The 17,909-nt window shown below is 36.4% G+C and overlaps 1 protein-coding gene and 1 pseudogene across 1 annotated transcript; one reads left to right on the top strand and one right to left on the bottom strand.

Annotated features, from left to right (window-relative positions):
• Window positions 8,801–10,157, bottom strand: LOC107606601 (protein FAR1-RELATED SEQUENCE 5-like). The gene is made up of 2 exons (XM_016308645.1): window positions 9,446–10,157; window positions 8,801–9,348 (listed from the first exon to the last, which is right to left on the bottom strand). Exons 1-2 carry the CDS (start codon window positions 10,155–10,157, stop codon window positions 8,801–8,803), a joined length of 1,260 nt encoding a protein of 419 aa, XP_016164131.1.
• LOC107606602 lies at window positions 11,791–13,102 on the top strand (annotated as a pseudogene).

The raw sequence follows: 17,909 nt of genomic DNA, 5'->3' as shown, positions 1-17,909 counted from the left end.
AAACAGATTTGTATTGAAAAAAACATAACTGTAGTGACATTAATTCAATTTTATTCATCACTTTCCTACACCCAAGGTATAGCCAATGGATACAACTACAAACAAAATAAGAAAGAAACTCAAAATACTATTCCATACTTTTAAAATCCTAATTTTCAGCTTCTATTGCACTAATCTTCCAACCCACGTTCATCTTCCAATACTCAATGCTATTTTCAATTTCATGTCTGCCAGTCATGTCTTCTTCTTTCACGCCATTTGCGCACATAAAAAGTCCACACCATCTATTCCCAAAGGTCTATGACAACAAAAATCACAAAATAAATTATGCATGTATTACAAAAAGAAGATGTAAATTCAAGAAGGAAGCAATTCAAGAACTCACATTATAGTTTGGATATCCAAAAAATAGTCTCTCTGAATTTGCTTCTGTTCCAGACCAACGAAGAATGGGACGCATTCCACAACCACACCAGTGTGGAACCTTTCCAGATCTAGCTCGACTTGGATTCCTATCCAAACTTCCATGTGAATGAGATCTGTTGCAGCTTCCGGAACCTTGGTGGTACTCCTCATCATCTTCTCCAACACCTAAACAACGATACCAATTTGGTAATTTGGCACTTGTTAGGATTTTATATTAATTAAAAGGGACTAAATTGAGTCTAAAAATTTTTTCCTATGTCATCAAGGTTTAATAAGGCCACATGTCAAGCCCACGTGTCACTTAACATTCCAGGTAAGTGTGCCGTTAATGGAGATTAACAGAAGGGCTAACGTGAGTCACTTATTCAAATTTGAGGGTTCAAATTGAGTTAATTGAAATTTTGGGGGTCAAATTGAGTCTGTCTCCAAATTTCAGGGGCCATTTTGAGTATTAACTCGCCATGTGATGTTTGATGAACTTTAAACACCGCCTAATTGACCGCCTTATCTCTCTCAGGGAGACTTTCCTCTCTTAAGAAGTTTTTTTAGTTCCTCTATCTTTTTCTACGACAATTCTCGTTTCACTTACTCCTGTATCTCTAGATATGGCTCATGAAGGGTAAAGTCTATCATTTTGGCATGCTATTTCTGAAAACAAACATTCAAGATTTGGTGAGAGGCTAGCTGTCTTTATAAATAGGATGACGAAAGGGAATGATAAGATTCATGTGGCAGAAGAGGATAATTGGGACACAAGGCAACATGATGACAGGGATCAGGACCACGTACAAGCCAAGGAAAATAAGGAGGCTGAACCTTTTGGTATGGGAACAATAAAGAATGAGCTCGAGCTAGCTAGGCTGATGGTAACTGAGATAGAAACAGGAAATTTACAAGTAAACGAAGGAGGGAAGGACAATAACAGGTGTTTAACAATCAGGGAAGAGTTGAATAAGCTTTTTGGCAGGAAGGGGTCTCAGCAAAACCAACAACTCAGTGATGAAATGCTGGAACAAACAGTGAGGGGGATAGAATCTATAAGTCAAAATGCAGATCAGCTGTGGTGTTATTGGGAAAAACCAAAAATGAAAAGAATTGCTACTACAATTACCAGGACCATGATTCAAAGGATGGAAAATAGGGAGAAGTATTTCGTTGAACTAGCAGAGGATCAGCAAGAAATGGAAGAGGATAGTATAGCAAAGCCTCACCAGAGGAATGACTACAAGTGGGATTTGGAGCTGGCTTATAACTTAGAAATGCACCTGAACCTCAAAAGGAAAAGATATTTAAGCATCAATATAGTTAATGAGGAGGAAACGAAGGAAGCTAAGGAAATTAGTATGCAACAACTAGGTAAGAAGTACAAGTATGATGCTGGAACAGACATGACTGAGGAGGCGGGCCTTGACATGCCCCACCATCAGCCATGATTGTCGTCAGCTGGAACTGTCGAGGAATGGCGACCCCTTCGACAATACATGAACTAAAAAGTATCTGTAAATCTCACAGGCCATCCCTTTTGTTCCATATGGAAACTAAAGCCACTAAACTAAGTTGCGATAGAATTAGGAGAAAGTTGTGTTTTGATAACATATTTTGTGTAGAATCTCGGGGGCTTTTCGGGAGACTTTGTATTTTTTGGAAGAGTAATGTAAATATTCATGTTTATGCTTGGTGTGATAATTTTATTAAAACTAGAGTTATTAATGGCAATGACAAGGATTGGGAGGCTATTTTTGTTTATGATCATCCAGATTACAAGAAAAGGAAGGAGTTATGGAAAGATTTAACTTTTCTAAATAATAGTCTGGTACAACCAAGAGTGATGATCGGAGACTTTAACAATGTCATTTCTCAGGATGAGAAGGTAGGTTTGCACCCTAAACCGAGTAGTCAAATAGAGTTTTTTAGGAATTTTGTACATGACAATGCTCTCTTGGATTTTGGAACTACAAGGGATGAAATATACCTGGTTTAGTAATCCAAGGAATGGTTGTGTTACTAAGGAGATGCTTGATAGGGTTCTCGTCAATTGGGATTGGAGAAGAGCTTTCCAACATGCCACACTCTCAATCTTACTGCCTATTAGCTTGGATCATACTCCTCTAGTTTTCGATGTTAATCCTAGAGGTAGAAGGATTAAAAATTTTAAGTTTGAGGCTTTCCGGGTGGGCCATGCCAACTGTGACGCTGTTATAAGGAGAGGATGGAGCAGTTCTGGCTATACTAGTTCTGATCATTGGAAAAATCTAAATCGAAGGATGCATAACTGTAAGAAGGAATTAACCAAATGAAGTAGAATTAGCTTTAAGAGGGCAGATGTGGAAATATAAAGTTTAAAGCTTCGCCTCAAACATTTGCAGGAAGCGGATTTTATAGAGACTCAGCAAGAGGAGATCAACAGGCTTAAATTGGAGATTACCAGATTATGGAGACAAGAGGAGAAATATTGGGGTTAGAGGTCGAGGGTGAAATGGCTGAATTTTGGGGACAAGAATACTTCCTTCTTCCATGCTTCTACCATTCAAAGAAGAGATAGAAATAGGATAGAGAGATTAAGGATTCTACAGAAAATTGGGTGTGTGGGGAAAGGGAGATTCTCAAGCTTGCAGCAGGTCACTTTCAGAATCTTTTTACGACTACAGAGAATATAGATATGATTGCTTGCATAAGCCATGTTCCTGTCAGAGTGACTGAGGATATGAATGGGGAGCTCATGCAGGAGGTTACTAATCAAGAAATTAAAGAGGCTACTTTCAGTCTGGGTAGTCTTAAGGCACCAGGACTAGACGGTCTGAATGGTATCTTTTTTCAAAAGTACTGGACAATTGTCGGTAAAGAGGTTTGTGATGTTGTCAAGAGTTTTTTTCGTGACAAAAATATACCGAGCAGCTTTGGAGAAACTTTTATAGTTTTGGTTCCTAAGACTAACCACCCGAAAACCCTTAATCAGCTTAGGCCGATTAGTTGCTACAACTTTATTTATAAGATGATTTCTAGGGTGTTGGTTGTTAGGCTTAGGAGAATAATCGATAAGATCATTTTACCCATTCAGAGTGCTTTTGTGGGAGGACACCTGATTCAAGATAACTTGGTAATAGTGCAGGAAATGTTCCATGATTTGAATAGGAAAGGGACTAATGCTTCCAGGAACCTAGCCATTAAGATTGATATGAATAAAGCTTATGATAGGATAGAGTGGTCATTTCTAGAAGCAACTCTAAGGGCTTTTGGGTTTAACCCGCATTGAAAAAAGATGTTGATGAAGTGTGTGAGCCAAGTAAGTTATAAGATTAAGATCAATAGACTTTTATCGACGACCATTGAGCTGTAGAGGGGGCTTAGGCAAGGAGATCCTTTATCGCCGTACTTGTTTATCACAGTGGCTGATGTTTTCACCATCCTTATGGATAAGGCTAGAGAAGAAGGCAGAATTTCGGGAGTTAAAATTGTCCCTACTGCACCAGCTATTTCACACCTCCTTTTTGTGGATAATTGTATAATTTTCTCAAAAGATAGTGAGGAGGAAATTTACCAGCTCGTTACTATTTTGAACATATACACTGAAGCCTCAGGACAGAGAATCAACTTGGACAAGTCTGGGATCACGTTCGGAAACCAGATGCCTATTATGAATAGAGTTGAAATAGAAGAGATTTTGGGTTTCTCAGCTTGGGATAAACCGGATAAGTATCTTGGGCTTCCGGCTCACTAGGGAAGATCAAAGAATAAAGCTCTCAGTTGGATTGAGGACAGAGTGGTGGATAAGCTAGGAGGTTGGAAACAAAAACTCCTTAATCAAGCTGGGAAGGAGGTCCTCATCAAATCAATTGTTCAAGCGATACCTGCCTATATTATGAATGTGGTTCTTTTTCCTAAAATGTTTTGTGATCGGCTTAGTAAGAGAATAGCCAAATTTTAGTGGGCGTCTTCCGGAAAGGAAAGAGGTATCCATTGGAAGAGTTGGGATAAGGTTTGTGCCAGTAAAAAGGATGGAGGTATTGGGTTTAAGGATTTATATAGTCAGAATATAGCAAAACAAGCATGGAGAATTTTGGAAAATCCTAAAGCAATTTGGGTTCAGGTACTTAAAGCTATTTACTTTCCAAACGAGGATTTTAAGGATGCTAAAGTAGGAAGGGCGGCATCATGGATGTGAAAAAGTATTGTACATGGCAGGGATTTTCTTTTGAGAAATGGAAGGTGGTTGATAGGGAATGGAGAGAGAGTGAGAATCCTGGAAGATAAGTGGATAATGAACATGGATAAGAATCTTGTGGTTAGAAATCTTGATATTAGGTTTGTCAAAGATATGATTGTTAAGGGAAAGGGGTGGAATTTGAATAAATTAAAGATGTATTTTGATAGAGCTTCGGTTGATAAAATCGTTAGAACCCCAGTAAGTTTTTTTGGAAGGGAGGATAGGTTTAGCTGCCCTTTCAAAATAGATGGCAACTATACTATCAAGACGGGATACCATGTTTCTAGGAATGAAAGGAGCTTCGGTAGTACTAATAACCCATCTTCTAGTGAAGACTTAAAGTTTTTGTGGCTACAGATTTGGAAATTAAGAGTTCCTCAGAAAATCAGAACCTTTATATGGAGAGCTTCGCATAACATTTAACTCGTTTTTGGAAATCTTTTTAATAAAAGAATAACTAACACCCCTATATGTCCTATTTGTTTGCAGGAACCAGAGACCACTGAGCATGCTTTGCTGCTATGTCCCTGGACAAGGGCAGCTTGGTATGGAGCCCAAATTCAATGCTACCCTACGACGCTAACAGTTTTTTCTTTTAGAAAGTGGATGATGGATCTTCTAGGAAAAATGAAGCTGAATACAGGGGCTAACTATGATCTTTGCAGCAGTAAGGTTGGTTTTCTAGTTTGGGAAGTGTGGAAAGCTAGAAACCAAGCGATTTATGTCCTAACAGTTTCTTCTTTTGGGAAGTGCTTGATGGATCTTCTAGAAAAATGAAGCTGATTACAGGGGATAATTATGATCTTTGCAGCAGTAAGGTTGGTTTTCTAGTTTGGGAAGTGTGGAAAGCTAGAAACCAAGCGATTTATCAGAAGTCTATTCCTAATCCTATAAAGGTGATTCGCAAAGCTAAACAAATGGAACTAAAACTTGCAGAAACGGCAGAGGAACCAGCAAAGAGTTCAACTAATGCAACAAGAACAGGCAGCAGGGTTACCTGGAGACCACCACTGGTAGGATGGATCAAATGCAATGTGGATGCAGCGTTCGATGAAGCACACTCCGCGGGAGCAACTGCAGCGGTATTCAGAGACCATAACGGGACCCTTCTCTCAGGAATTAACTCCACCATAGTCGCCACTTCGCCATTAGCTGCAGAGGCATTAGCAGTTAGGGCAGCCTTAATCATGTCATGAAATTTCCAAATGCAGAAAGTTATCATAGAATCAGATAATCAGATACTTATTCAGGCACTAAAATCGCATGCAACAATTGCAGAAATTCAAGTTATAATAGAAGACATTACATTTAGTAAGAGGCATTCCAAGCTGTGGTTTTACCTGGGTGCCCAGAGAAGCAAACTCATTAGTGCATGAAGTGGCGAAGCTCACAGGTCAGGGTACTCTCCACCAGAATTGGATCATGTATAAGCCACTGTCCATCAGGAATATTCTCCAAAAGGATCATCTTGCCATCTCAAGATTGGCAAACAGTTCTTGATTGCTGACAGGTGCTTTTTGGGAGCCGAGGAGTACTAATTAGGTTGTCGTGGAGGACAACTCGACATTCCAGAACACTACGCGGATACCAAAAGCAGATCTTGGAAATGAGGCAGAGGGGCTAGGAGGATTGCTGCATTGTTAGAGGTGCGTGCGAAGGTGGCCCATTGACTTTGATCTAGGGTTTTCGATCTGTGATATTGGTAGATTGGCGAGGTTGTCTCTGGAAGTTGGGGATTGTCGAGAGCGGCGGTGAACATGCACTCTGGCTCGTGCTCACAAGACGCCATGGCTGCGGGGTTAGACCAGAGAAGAACGGCCTTCGACGGTGTGCTTCAAGCTTTGCTCATTGCGTTTTGATGCAGCAACAACCAACATCCCTCAATCGCATAAAGGGGGTGGGGAATCTGCTGGGTTGCAGAAATGAAATGTGGTAGGCGTAGCTCCTGAGGAAAGAAAAGAAAGGGGACCGGGTTAGGATATGGAATGGTGTTTGGATTTGGACCTTGTTTGGGTTTTCTGTTCTGGATCTGGGGTGGGCTGTTGGCCCGGATCCCTGTCCAAAAAAAAAAACCCCACCTAATTTCCTAATCGCACTGTCCACTCTTATGTTATAACTTGGACAACATATAAAAAATAATAATCATAAAATACAAAAAGTAATTTACAAAGAATTCAAAACCTGAAAAAAAATTATTCCATAAAATTAACTTCATCAAAACATATCCAAAATTTTAATTTTATAACATTAACATTATCCAAAATATCCAATAAAAATCCACATATTATACAAGACAATAATTTATTAACGTTACCACAAACTGCTCCTTTATAAAATTGTTAATTATTAATATACTTATTAATATACTGATGTCCTAATATAAAATACAATAATTCTAATCTAATATAATTGGTTAAATCATCCTCATTATTTTATCTTTTCTATTTTGGACTAAAAACATCTTTTCAAAAAATTATAACAAACTTATATTAGGATGGGAATGATTATCCGTTGTGATAGCAAATCCTGTTAATATATTCCTAACGGTCTAATTTAAAATGAACTAATTTTTAGAAAATAAATGTAAGCTGGCATAAAAATCATCCTCCAATTCAAAAATTATTGAGTGACTTAAATGACGGTGTTACCCTTTCCACCTATATCGCCTTTCTCGATGTACTATATTGACTAAGATGATGTAGACAAACAATAGCAGGTTACGATATATATCAGATTCACAGTAAGAGAAATATTTGTTTGAAGGCTTTCTCCCTGTTGCAATGCAGAGTTAAACTAGGTTTGGCAATGGCATTCTGTCTTTTATGGGAAGACACAATGGCTTTGCAATAGAGAAGTTTTATTTGTATCAATACTCGTATTTTATTAATAGGATGGAGATCCCTCAGCTAAAATTGCAAACACACTGCTGATACCATTCTTCACGTACTGAGCTAAGTTCAGCCAACCATCATAGACCCTTCATTCCAAGTCAAAACCACCATGGACGTCGAAAACTCTCCCAACCAAGATATTGAGTGCCACTTGAACGATGAGGCACATGAAATACCCGATGGAGCCACGTTAACCCAACTTTTTGTGAATGTAAGTGGCCTTTGTCACTTTCATGCCGTGTCGTATGGAAAAATCATGTCTTTATCATTTTTGCATGTCTTGTAGGATGAGAATCCGCTCTACTGTGAGCTAACAGGAAGTGTGAAGGCACTCTCTGCTGCAGTTGAAGCTTTGACCTCTAAACTAGAGGTATGTTGTCTTTCTCTTTAACTGCATATTTTTGTCATTTTGAGTGCTTAAAGTGATGAGTTTTCATGTCAAAGACAAGGATACTGATATTCAATTTTTGTTCATCGAACCCACTTCCAGGCATGTGAACTCAGATGACTCTCCTAGCTGCTTTATGTATTCTGACCGATTCAGGTGACTCTCCTAGCTGCTTTAGACGAATGATTTCATTTCTAATCTTACCAGTGACATCCATAAATTCTTCAACTTTTTTACAAGCAAGCACACACATCTCCTTATAAAGATCCTTCAACATCCAATTTCGACAATTGCCATGGAATCCCAACAAAAGAGTCCCTTGTCCATGAGCACCCTCACTCTTGACCTAGCATTCTTTGACCACCTTGCCAAGAAGAGATGGTTTGGAATTTCAGTGAAGTCTAAATGTACAAGTATTGTGACAACATGATCACAAAGTAGTATACCAAGAGATTCAATCCTAATGCAAGAGCACTTAAAAATGGAAGAACTAGGGTAGTGAGATACCTGTCACTCCTTCCATGAATTGCCCAACCATGAAAGGGTGTAAATCTCACATGTTGGTGTGAGTGTGCATGATCAGACCTTCCAAGTGCACACCTTTGTCAACATCGCCCTGAAAAGGAAGAATATTTATCTTGTGAGTATATTTGTAACTGATCTCTCTAGTGCATGGAGCCGACTTTGTAGTACCAAATTGTCTACCACAGAAACTAGGTCAGTTTGGCATTTCCTTGACCTCATTTGCGATATACAACAAAAAAATTGTTTAACAAAGTCTCTCAAATTGTGCCGCGAGTGAACAAATTTTCCAAGCATTGAATGCAACCCCTCACATCTAGATGTCATCCTGAAACCCCCAAAAAAATGCCCACAAATGTGCCATGTTGCCTACATTTTCTTCCTGGCATAAAGGTCACACACCCATTGATTATTCTCGAGGCCAAGTTTTGAAACCATCATCACCCACCGGTCTTGGAACTCTGATATCTCATAATCGAAAGGGATGCATCTTTTAAACTCGGACGTGAATGTTGGGTTTCCAAGGTTGGATGTTGCATTTCTAATTAAGTGCAATGCACAAAACCGGGGGTAGGTACTAGAAAACGCTGATTCAATGGCCTTTTTCATGGTTCCGTGACCATCCGTGATAACACATTGAGGAGCTTTTTCATTCATACATTCCAAGAATTGTTGCAGTAACCAAATATAAGTATCCTCATTCTCATTTGAGACAAGAGCAGCGGCAAACACAATGGTTTGGTTATGATGATTTATACCAAAAAACACAACAAGAGGGCACATGTACTTATTTTCCTGATATGTCGCATAACGCCAACACATCTCCAAAGATATGATAATCCAATTGACTACATTTGTTAGACCAAAAAACATGTACCAAATGACCCTCTTTGTCAGCCAAGTATCAAACGAATATTCTGAAATCGTTTTTATCCGTTGATTGCAAGAACTTTAAGCAAGCTATGGCATCCCTGCCTAAGATCCTTTGTTGCTTTTCTATTAGGCTATACATGCCTCTCTTTAACAATGGAACATTTTGGAAGTCCCCTAATGTGTTGACAAAGGATGCATAAATCTGAGGAGTCTTTATCCTAACTTTCAACATCATGTTCATTTGGTTGATTGCGCCAGCATCCATCTTCCTATGTCCCGGAAGCATGAAGGTCAATTCATTAGCAAGAACGTGGTTACAAGCTTCTTGAAAATATGTTATGATCCATCTCTCAGTATCTATATGGACATGAACATATATCTCAGCCTGGCATCCATATCTAGTCTCCGGTTTTGGCTCATGTTTACGTTGACTGCTCTCGTCATAGGATTTTGTCTCCCTAAATTCCTCTCTAAAGCAAACAAATGATTGTTGCGTGATATCACTGTTAACATTGTGCCTCAACTTGCTCCTCCTTGCAGCAAACCTGTTCATTTTGGCATACAAATTGTAGAAAGAGAAGGCGGCATTAAGATATGGAAAATGTAGCATCTTAATCTCATCCACCATTAGTGAATTTAAATTAAAACTACCAAGGTCACTAATACCATCAATTGACCTGCCATCCCAGTTCTCATAGAAGTTATCGTCAAAAAAATCATCGGCTTCAGAATCCATGTCCAAGCCTTTATCGCTTAGAGGTTCTTTAGCATCACAAAAGTAATTTCCATCATCACTCATTTCCATGGTCGGATAAATAAGTTGGTAGTGCTTCACTCTCAAAAGAGACGTCATTATGGTTAAAGGAGGCTTTCTCTCCTGCTTGGGCCTGGGCCTACAAAGAACAAAGAAACAAACTAAATCTACATCAAATCTCCTAAATCTTTCTCCAACTTAAATGATTTACATAATAACAAATTATAATAACCTTATTATCACAACAATTAATGGAGCCCGCGGAGGGCAATCAATACTCAAATATAATTTCTATCAAATTTGTAAGCTTTATTGTGGGTGGATCTATATTAAAAATAATCAGAATATTAGGTTTACAATTGTATAAATTAATAATAGGGGTGAGTAAAAATACAGTCAAGAAGAAGAAGTGAAAAATTATTTTCAGTGTATCTTTAAAATGTAGAGTAAAGTATCGTTTTTGTCCCCAACGTTTGGGGTAAATCCTATTTGTGTCCCTAACGTTTAAGTCGTCCTATTTGTATCCCTAACATTTATAAAAGTGATTCAATGCTATCCTGCCGTCAATTACACATCATGAACGCTTTAGTTTGAGTTTTAAAAATCTCTTCTTGAAGTTAGAATACAAATGTCTAGGATAGAATCGATGATCCACTCCGAAAAATAACTCATCAAAAGTTGAAACTAATTCCTACAACATTTACATAATTTACTTTTATAGGGACATAATTGAATCTAAACACAAATAGTGGGTATAATATTAAAATCGAACACATTCAAGTGAGACCTAATTGAGAATGAATACATCCAAGTGAGAATAATTGAAAAATATAATCTGATTTGTTAGTATAATTGATAGTAGGATAACATTGAATCACTTTTATAAACGTTAGGGATACAAATAGGATGATTTAAACGTTAGGGACACAAATAGGACTTACCCAAACATTAGGGACAAAAACGATACTTTACTCTTAAAATGTATTATGTTGCCAGTTTTCACTACACTTCTCTTCGGAACTTCGGGACATGAAGCTAAGGTTAAGGTTGCAACAATAGCTTCTAGAGACGGCTAAAACAATGGTTGAAGTTAAGACATACACTTTTCCACATTCCAGTATCATGTATATCAGATTTAATTTTCTAAATTTTTTACATTTTATAAAAATATATTTTCATTTTCATTATCACTCTATTATTAACTATCCAACAAAAACATGCTGGCCTGATTTTTATGAGACCCATTCGAACCAATTCAGCTTCTAGATCAAGAAAGGATACTCCTATAAAAACATAAATCGTTTGAGGTCTCTATATAAATATTATTTTTTCATGGAAAAAAAAAACAAAAAGAGACAAAAAAAAAATCTATAAACCGTGTCAGACCATATGAGCATCATGAAAAGGCTGATTTTGCGAGCCCCAGGTTAGAACTCACCTGTATTCATAATACCTTTAATATCGATATCATTCATGGTGTTCTTCTTTTATTCCCCTTACTTTCATAGCTAGAAGTATGAGTAAAAGACAAATAGGTTCCTGATCTTTTAAAACGCGGACATTTTCGTCCCTCAAGATTGGAAAATACATTTCGATCCCCGACGTTTTAAAACGGCCGACAATTATACCCTTCTGTCTGTTTTGGGCAAAAAAGGGCAACGGAGCCAGCTGACATGGATGGACAGTGAATGATGTGGGCGTTACAGTTGCTGAGGTGGATTGGGACGAAATTTTAGTGGATAATTATACCCTTTCTTTCTTTTTCTCTCAGAAACATTTCATCAAACACCATGTCAGCTCCACTACCACTAACCCTTTTCCTCTTCTGCATTATCATCTTCTTCTTCTATTGCTGCATGTGCAATGACTCATCATCAACAACAACCCTTCAAACCCTTAAGCCCATCCTCCCAAACACAAGCCCAAGCCCAGGCCTATCTCATCCATCAACAGCAACAATCCCTGCATTCCCTGAACAATCTAATGTCAAAGGTTGCCCCTTGACACTCTCAGATGAACTATTTGACGGTATAAAGAATGCTTGTAGAGGTGGTGGTGGTGGTGGTTCTGACATGGAGCTCCACCGCACACCGTGCTGCCCTGTTCTTGCATCATGGTTATACTCTGCATATTCTTCTACTGCATTAACCCATAGCCATACCCACACATCGTCATCATCATATGAGATGCCATTGTTACCAGATGACTCAGAAACATGTGTGAATGACTTAGAGAATGCACTGAAAGTGAGAGGGATTTAGCTGAAAAGACCCAATGAGACATGTGATGTTGTGTTCTGCTTCTGTGGGATAAGGCTTCACCCTCTGAGTTGCCCAGATGCATTTTCAGTTAATGAAAATGGCGAACTTGTTGGGGATAAAACTGTGAGAAGGTTAGAGAAGAATTGCATCAGTAGAACCAACAATGTCAATGGCTTCCCTGGTCTTGGTGGCTTCTCCAAGTGCTTGAACACACTCTACAGTGTCAGTTTTTTATTAATCTTTTCCCAAAATAGATAAAAAAAAAGAAGTTTTTGTTTTGATTTTGGGTTGTTTGATTCGTTATTTTGACTTAGAATTTGATGGATCTTTGTTGAATATGATGAATTTGAGTTCATTTTATTGATGTTGATCTTCTTCATGGTTTGGTGATTTGGTAAAGTTGTGTTTGTTTTATCTTTCTGTTTGAGAGTTTGGTTGCTCTCTAAGTTATCTTGCAATGTCACCATCCTTCACGCGCCTTTGGACCTTGTGCGCTTCACGGAAGTCATAAGAACCAATTGAAGCCAAAGTTCTTGAAATTCTTTAACAAAACAAGAAATTGTTATCTGCATGCAGTGTCTCTATCATGGTATTTAACAAAAAATTGAAGTCTTTGGATTCTTCATATTAAGATGATAGTTGAGTTATCTATAGTCTTTTTGCTAACTTTCTTTTCTTTTTTGATAATTGATGTTACAAAATAAGTTCCTGAAAAGTTTTAACCTGGCTTTCTTTATTATGACAAATTGTGGTGTTATTTGTTAAATGCAGAAGATAGCATAAACAATGCTCCCCCCCCCCTCTAATACGTGGCTACAATGTTCCAATTTGAGTGTTTTTGTTCTTAGCCTTCCACATTCATAAATGATGGTTCCTTAACATAGAAGTGTAAGTTTAATATATTACTTTTCATTCTGACACATGCTACCTTGCAAATTGTCTGCAAAAGGAGTAAAACTGATCCTTAATCAGAATCACATTTCCAACTGAACACATTTTTGAGCAATAGATTTTATAACATCTGTGGTTTTCATTTTCCAACACTCCAGTGGTAAGTTCATTCATTCCCCTGCCACTATTGAGTCCTGGGCATGGTACCGTTATTAGGATAGACAGCCAGAGTTAGGATGGACGAAATTTTAGGATGGACGAAATTTTAGTGGCCATTACTGGAGCAATTTTTCAGATAACACCATAATTAGACACAGAACACTCTCATCCAACTACTATCAAAATAATCGCTCACCTTGAAGAATGGACACTCGAGAAACATCCTATTGGGATTAGATGCTGTTCTTGACTTGTAAAGAATGGCATAAACGCCGCAGAAGTACTTCAGCGCAACCCCATCTCGATTACAACCTCTTGCAACAGCGCATGAAGATCCCCGTCCAGGTCTTGTGCATGAAGAACCTCTCTCACTCATCATGGACGATCACATAAGCAGCGGCCATGACTTCCACCTTGCGTTTGGATGAAATAGGGCTCACTGGTGGAAACGGCGTCGTTTGGCACTTCAGGGACGAATTTGTCCACTAAAATTTCGTCCCAATCCACCTCAGCAACTGCAACGGCTACGTCATTCACTGCCCCTCCATGTCAGCTGGCTCCGTTGCCGTTTTTGGCCCAAAACGGACGGAAGGGTATAATTGTCGGCCGTTTTAAAACGTCAGGGATCGAAATGTATTTTTCAATCTTGAGGGACGAAAATGTTCGCGTTTTAAAAGATTAGGGACCTATTTGTCTTTTACTCCTAGAAGTATTGTTACTAAGGACTATAAATAGATAATACTTTGTAAAATAAATGAATAAGTAAATTACTTATTATATAGGTTGAAACTTGAAACTTTTACTAGTCTAATTATTTTCAAATTAATTTGATGGTATCTAATTTTTATCTAATTTATTTTTTTATAATAAATTTTAAATATTTTAAAATTATTTACTTTTATATTTTTTAAAAAGGATTAATCCGTCACATATTTGAATTCCATTTAATGGTTTTGTCGCTGGCCAATGAGTTATTATATGCACAAAGCGAAATTTAAACTTTCCACACTTACTTAAATGAACGAGTAAGCTAACTACTCAACCAATCTAAATCGAGTATAACAATCATCTTAACTTTATAAAAAGAATTTCAAGTATACCAAGTACATCGTTGTTTTAATAATTTCAACCGTTGATCTCAATTAAAAAAAATATATAATATATATTAATTAAAATTAATGATTAAAATTACTAAAATACCAGTATTCAAAGTACATTTAAAAACTTTCCAATTTTATATACCACTAGTCTTATTTTAATTTTTTTCCAATTCCACTAGGTCACTACTCCTTGTCCTTGGAGACCCGGAGACCCAATATTGGGCCTTTTTCCTTTGGAAAGACAATATTGGCTTAATACTTTTTTTTGTCCATAATTTTGGACTTTACTAAAGGACAATTTAGGTTAGTCGAGTAGTCAATTTATTCGTCCATTTAAGTAAGTGTTGAGATTCGAATCTCGTTTTGTATATGCAGTAATTTATTGACCAGCAGCAGACTCTTAAATAAAGCTCAGATTTACAATAAATTAGTTCTTAGTTTGTCAGATTAGAGGATATTATAGACAAAAAAAAGGGGAAAAAAAAAGGCTGGTGAAGGATTCGTAAATAATTCGTTGATGCTTCATAGTTTTGCACTAATGTTAATGCAAAAACAAATCAATAGTTTGATGATGAGTGTATAAATCCATCGGTTATTAGGTGATAGTATTTATTGTCTTATAATCTAACCGCAATATCTCTTGTAATTTAACCCCCAACATAGCAAAGTCTAACTAAGACTATCATTTTCGAAATTGCCACCAAGGCTAGGATGTTTAGGTCGATATAAGCTAAAACACTTGCAACTCTTTGCCTTATTAGTACATGTGATTCATTGCTTTAAATTGCTACCTCTACTTGTAAATTGTAATCTCATATTGAGTTGATAATGGAACAAGTTTTGTTGACCTCACCTCAAAAGAGGCGTTTATCATATTGATAATCTCACGTTATTTTCTTTCTCTTTTTCTTGTTTGGTGTGTCTTGGGTGCAATTAGGAAGCATTCCATGAAAGCGAAACTGGGCCTAACAGTCAATTCAATTCTCAGTGATGATGCTCTTGGATCCATATTTCTGCTAGTTTTCCACTTTGTCAGTCAATGGCTTCTATTATATGCTTTCTTAGCTTAGACCATTAAATTGAGACTGACATGGTTAAGTGTGACAAAAACAATAGTGTGGTCCTTAATTAATTAATTAATTAAAATTGGAGCCAATCAATTTATGGAGGGCAATAAAATAATTGATGGGCATATAAATTGATTTGAAAAGTATTGCTCACCTTCATTCAAGGTTTATCTATATATAGGGTTTAGAAGAAGTTTGGCATATTCCTGACATTAGTAACGTTGTATTTATGCTCATTTTCTCCTGGTTGGTAACACAGTAGCTAGATCTTGATCATGACCATTTGTGTTAGTGATGTCCTCTTAATCAAAATCAAGTTGGTGAGGTAGTGAATAACAGATAAGAGGTGGTTGAATAGAATAAGCTTAAAGGTAGAAATTTTTTTATGGATAATGTTACACGATTAATAAACATTATTTTTTGTCAGTACTTGATCAGCAATAATTTACATTCATATTTATAAGGATTTTATACACAAAAAGTATATAATTTGTACCTATATTTATCATAATTTTGTACACATGAATCAATATAATTTGCACTCATATTTTTTCAGAATTTACACACATGAATTAATAAAATTTATTTGTTAAAGATAATTTAATATTTGTGCTGGTTAAATAATAGTAAAAAATACTAAAAATTTCTAATCCAAAAAAATTTTAGCTCACTTTTAATGTATTACTCTAATAAGTTAAAACATTTATTTTTCTTCTTTCATTGGTATTATATTAGTTAATAAAAATGTTATTATAACCATACACACTAATGATAATAAAGTTTGAGCTAAAGTAATGTCCAAAATTTTCACTAATAAATCATTCTTACTGGGTTAATAGAAGACTTCCCAATTCGCAGTGAATTTATGACTATAGCGTTTGGACAAGTTACCGAAATGAAGTAATGAAATTGAGTGAGTTGTGTGCTTTGCAAATTATAACTAATTAAGTATATTTATTTTAATAATTTGACAACTGTCAACTGATCTACACCATGTGAGATTGTGAGGGAAACAGGATTTTTTTTTGTGGTGACTTGAAAAAATCAATCGAACAAGCAAGAAAGAAAAAAAAAAAAAAATTTCTTAAGAAGAAGAGCACTCTTCCTGAATATTATTTTCACACTCTTTTTAAGACAATGAAAGTTTTACTTTGTGAGAAAGAATTTTTATTGCTGTCTTTGTTATAATGTCCGTTACTATATTTATAATTCTCAAGATCAATCGGATATTAGCATGTTATTTTTAAAATATGATATTTCTGATTTTTAACATTAAAAGATCAATAAAACCAAAACAATTTTGTAAATTATTGACAATAATAAAGACCTCCACACAATTTGTCGCACAATAACATTTCTTTGTCCCAAATTCTAGACTAGAAAATAGCTTGTCCAAATAGCGAACAATTCTCCTTACAAAATACTATGATTCTTAATTGTTTCCAAACAGCCTTGTTATCACCTTCCGTTCCAATCTCTGCTAATACATGTAAAGTCAACTCGAGCATTATTACCAGGATAACTAGCATCACAATTAATCTTAAAGGTATCCACTAAAGGAAAAATTCAAGAGCTACTAATGGTAGAAGGGATAGACACTCGTTGCAACTCAAAAATATTCCGGAGCTTTTTTTCAAGGACAAAGCCATGTTAGTCACTTTGTTCGTGGGTCAAAGCTCGTTGGGATAAAAGATCTTATTATTCTTGGAACGCCAAATCCACCGGAGATCAGAAAAGAATCTAAAAGGGTGTTGTTTGTCATTATGTAAAAATCAACTCATCAATTCCAGCTATTGACTGAAAATCTCCAAAACTTGCCAAACTAGCTGGCTTTTCAGACAATACTGAATGCAATATAAAACTGATTCCTGACTTGAGAAACATCTTGGGCAGCTATCTATGGATGAAATGCCTCTTCTAAAACGAAATGCAGCAGAGCCTCCCAAAGACAAAGTTAGGCCAAGAATTTGTGTTTTTCGAGAACAAGTTGAAGCCAAAATCAATTCCCATAATCCTCCCAACTAAACATCTTACTGAGCCACAAGTAACCACTATGAGAATCATAAACTTTTGAAGTCGTACTAGATCAAAACCAACGAACCACTAAACCTGCTTATATATCCGGATTGTAAGAGAAAATGTTGCTTACAACACTTACCTATACATATACACTTTAATATTATTAATTTGAAGGATTATATACGTCTATATTTTTTTTGTTGAGATACTTAAAGATCGTATTTGACCACTAAGATCCCATTTAAAAAAATAATACGAAAACATTTATTTAAATTTAAAAATTTTAAAATAATAAGAGTGTTTTTATTTATAATTTTATAATTTAAAAATAATACAAATAAATCGATTTTTTTA

This window comes from Arachis ipaensis, chromosome B07, assembly GCF_000816755.2.
Source record: "Arachis ipaensis cultivar K30076 chromosome B07, Araip1.1, whole genome shotgun sequence".
NCBI lineage: Eukaryota > Viridiplantae > Streptophyta > Magnoliopsida > Fabales > Fabaceae > Arachis > Arachis ipaensis.
The sequence above is the reverse complement of the archived record's forward strand: the minus strand, read 5'-3'. Positions and strand labels throughout refer to the sequence as shown.

What these genes read in the sequence shown, in the direction of transcription:
- LOC107606601 (XM_016308645.1), bottom strand. Translation starts at nt 10,157, where the DNA reads ATGACGTCTCTTTTGAGAGTGAAGCACTACCAACTTATTTATCCGACC. An exon ending in TGTTCCATTGTTAAAGAGAG is followed by an intron (nt 9,349 to 9,445) that starts GCATGTATAGCC and finishes AAACGATTTCAG; the next exon opens with AATATTCGTTTGATACTTGG.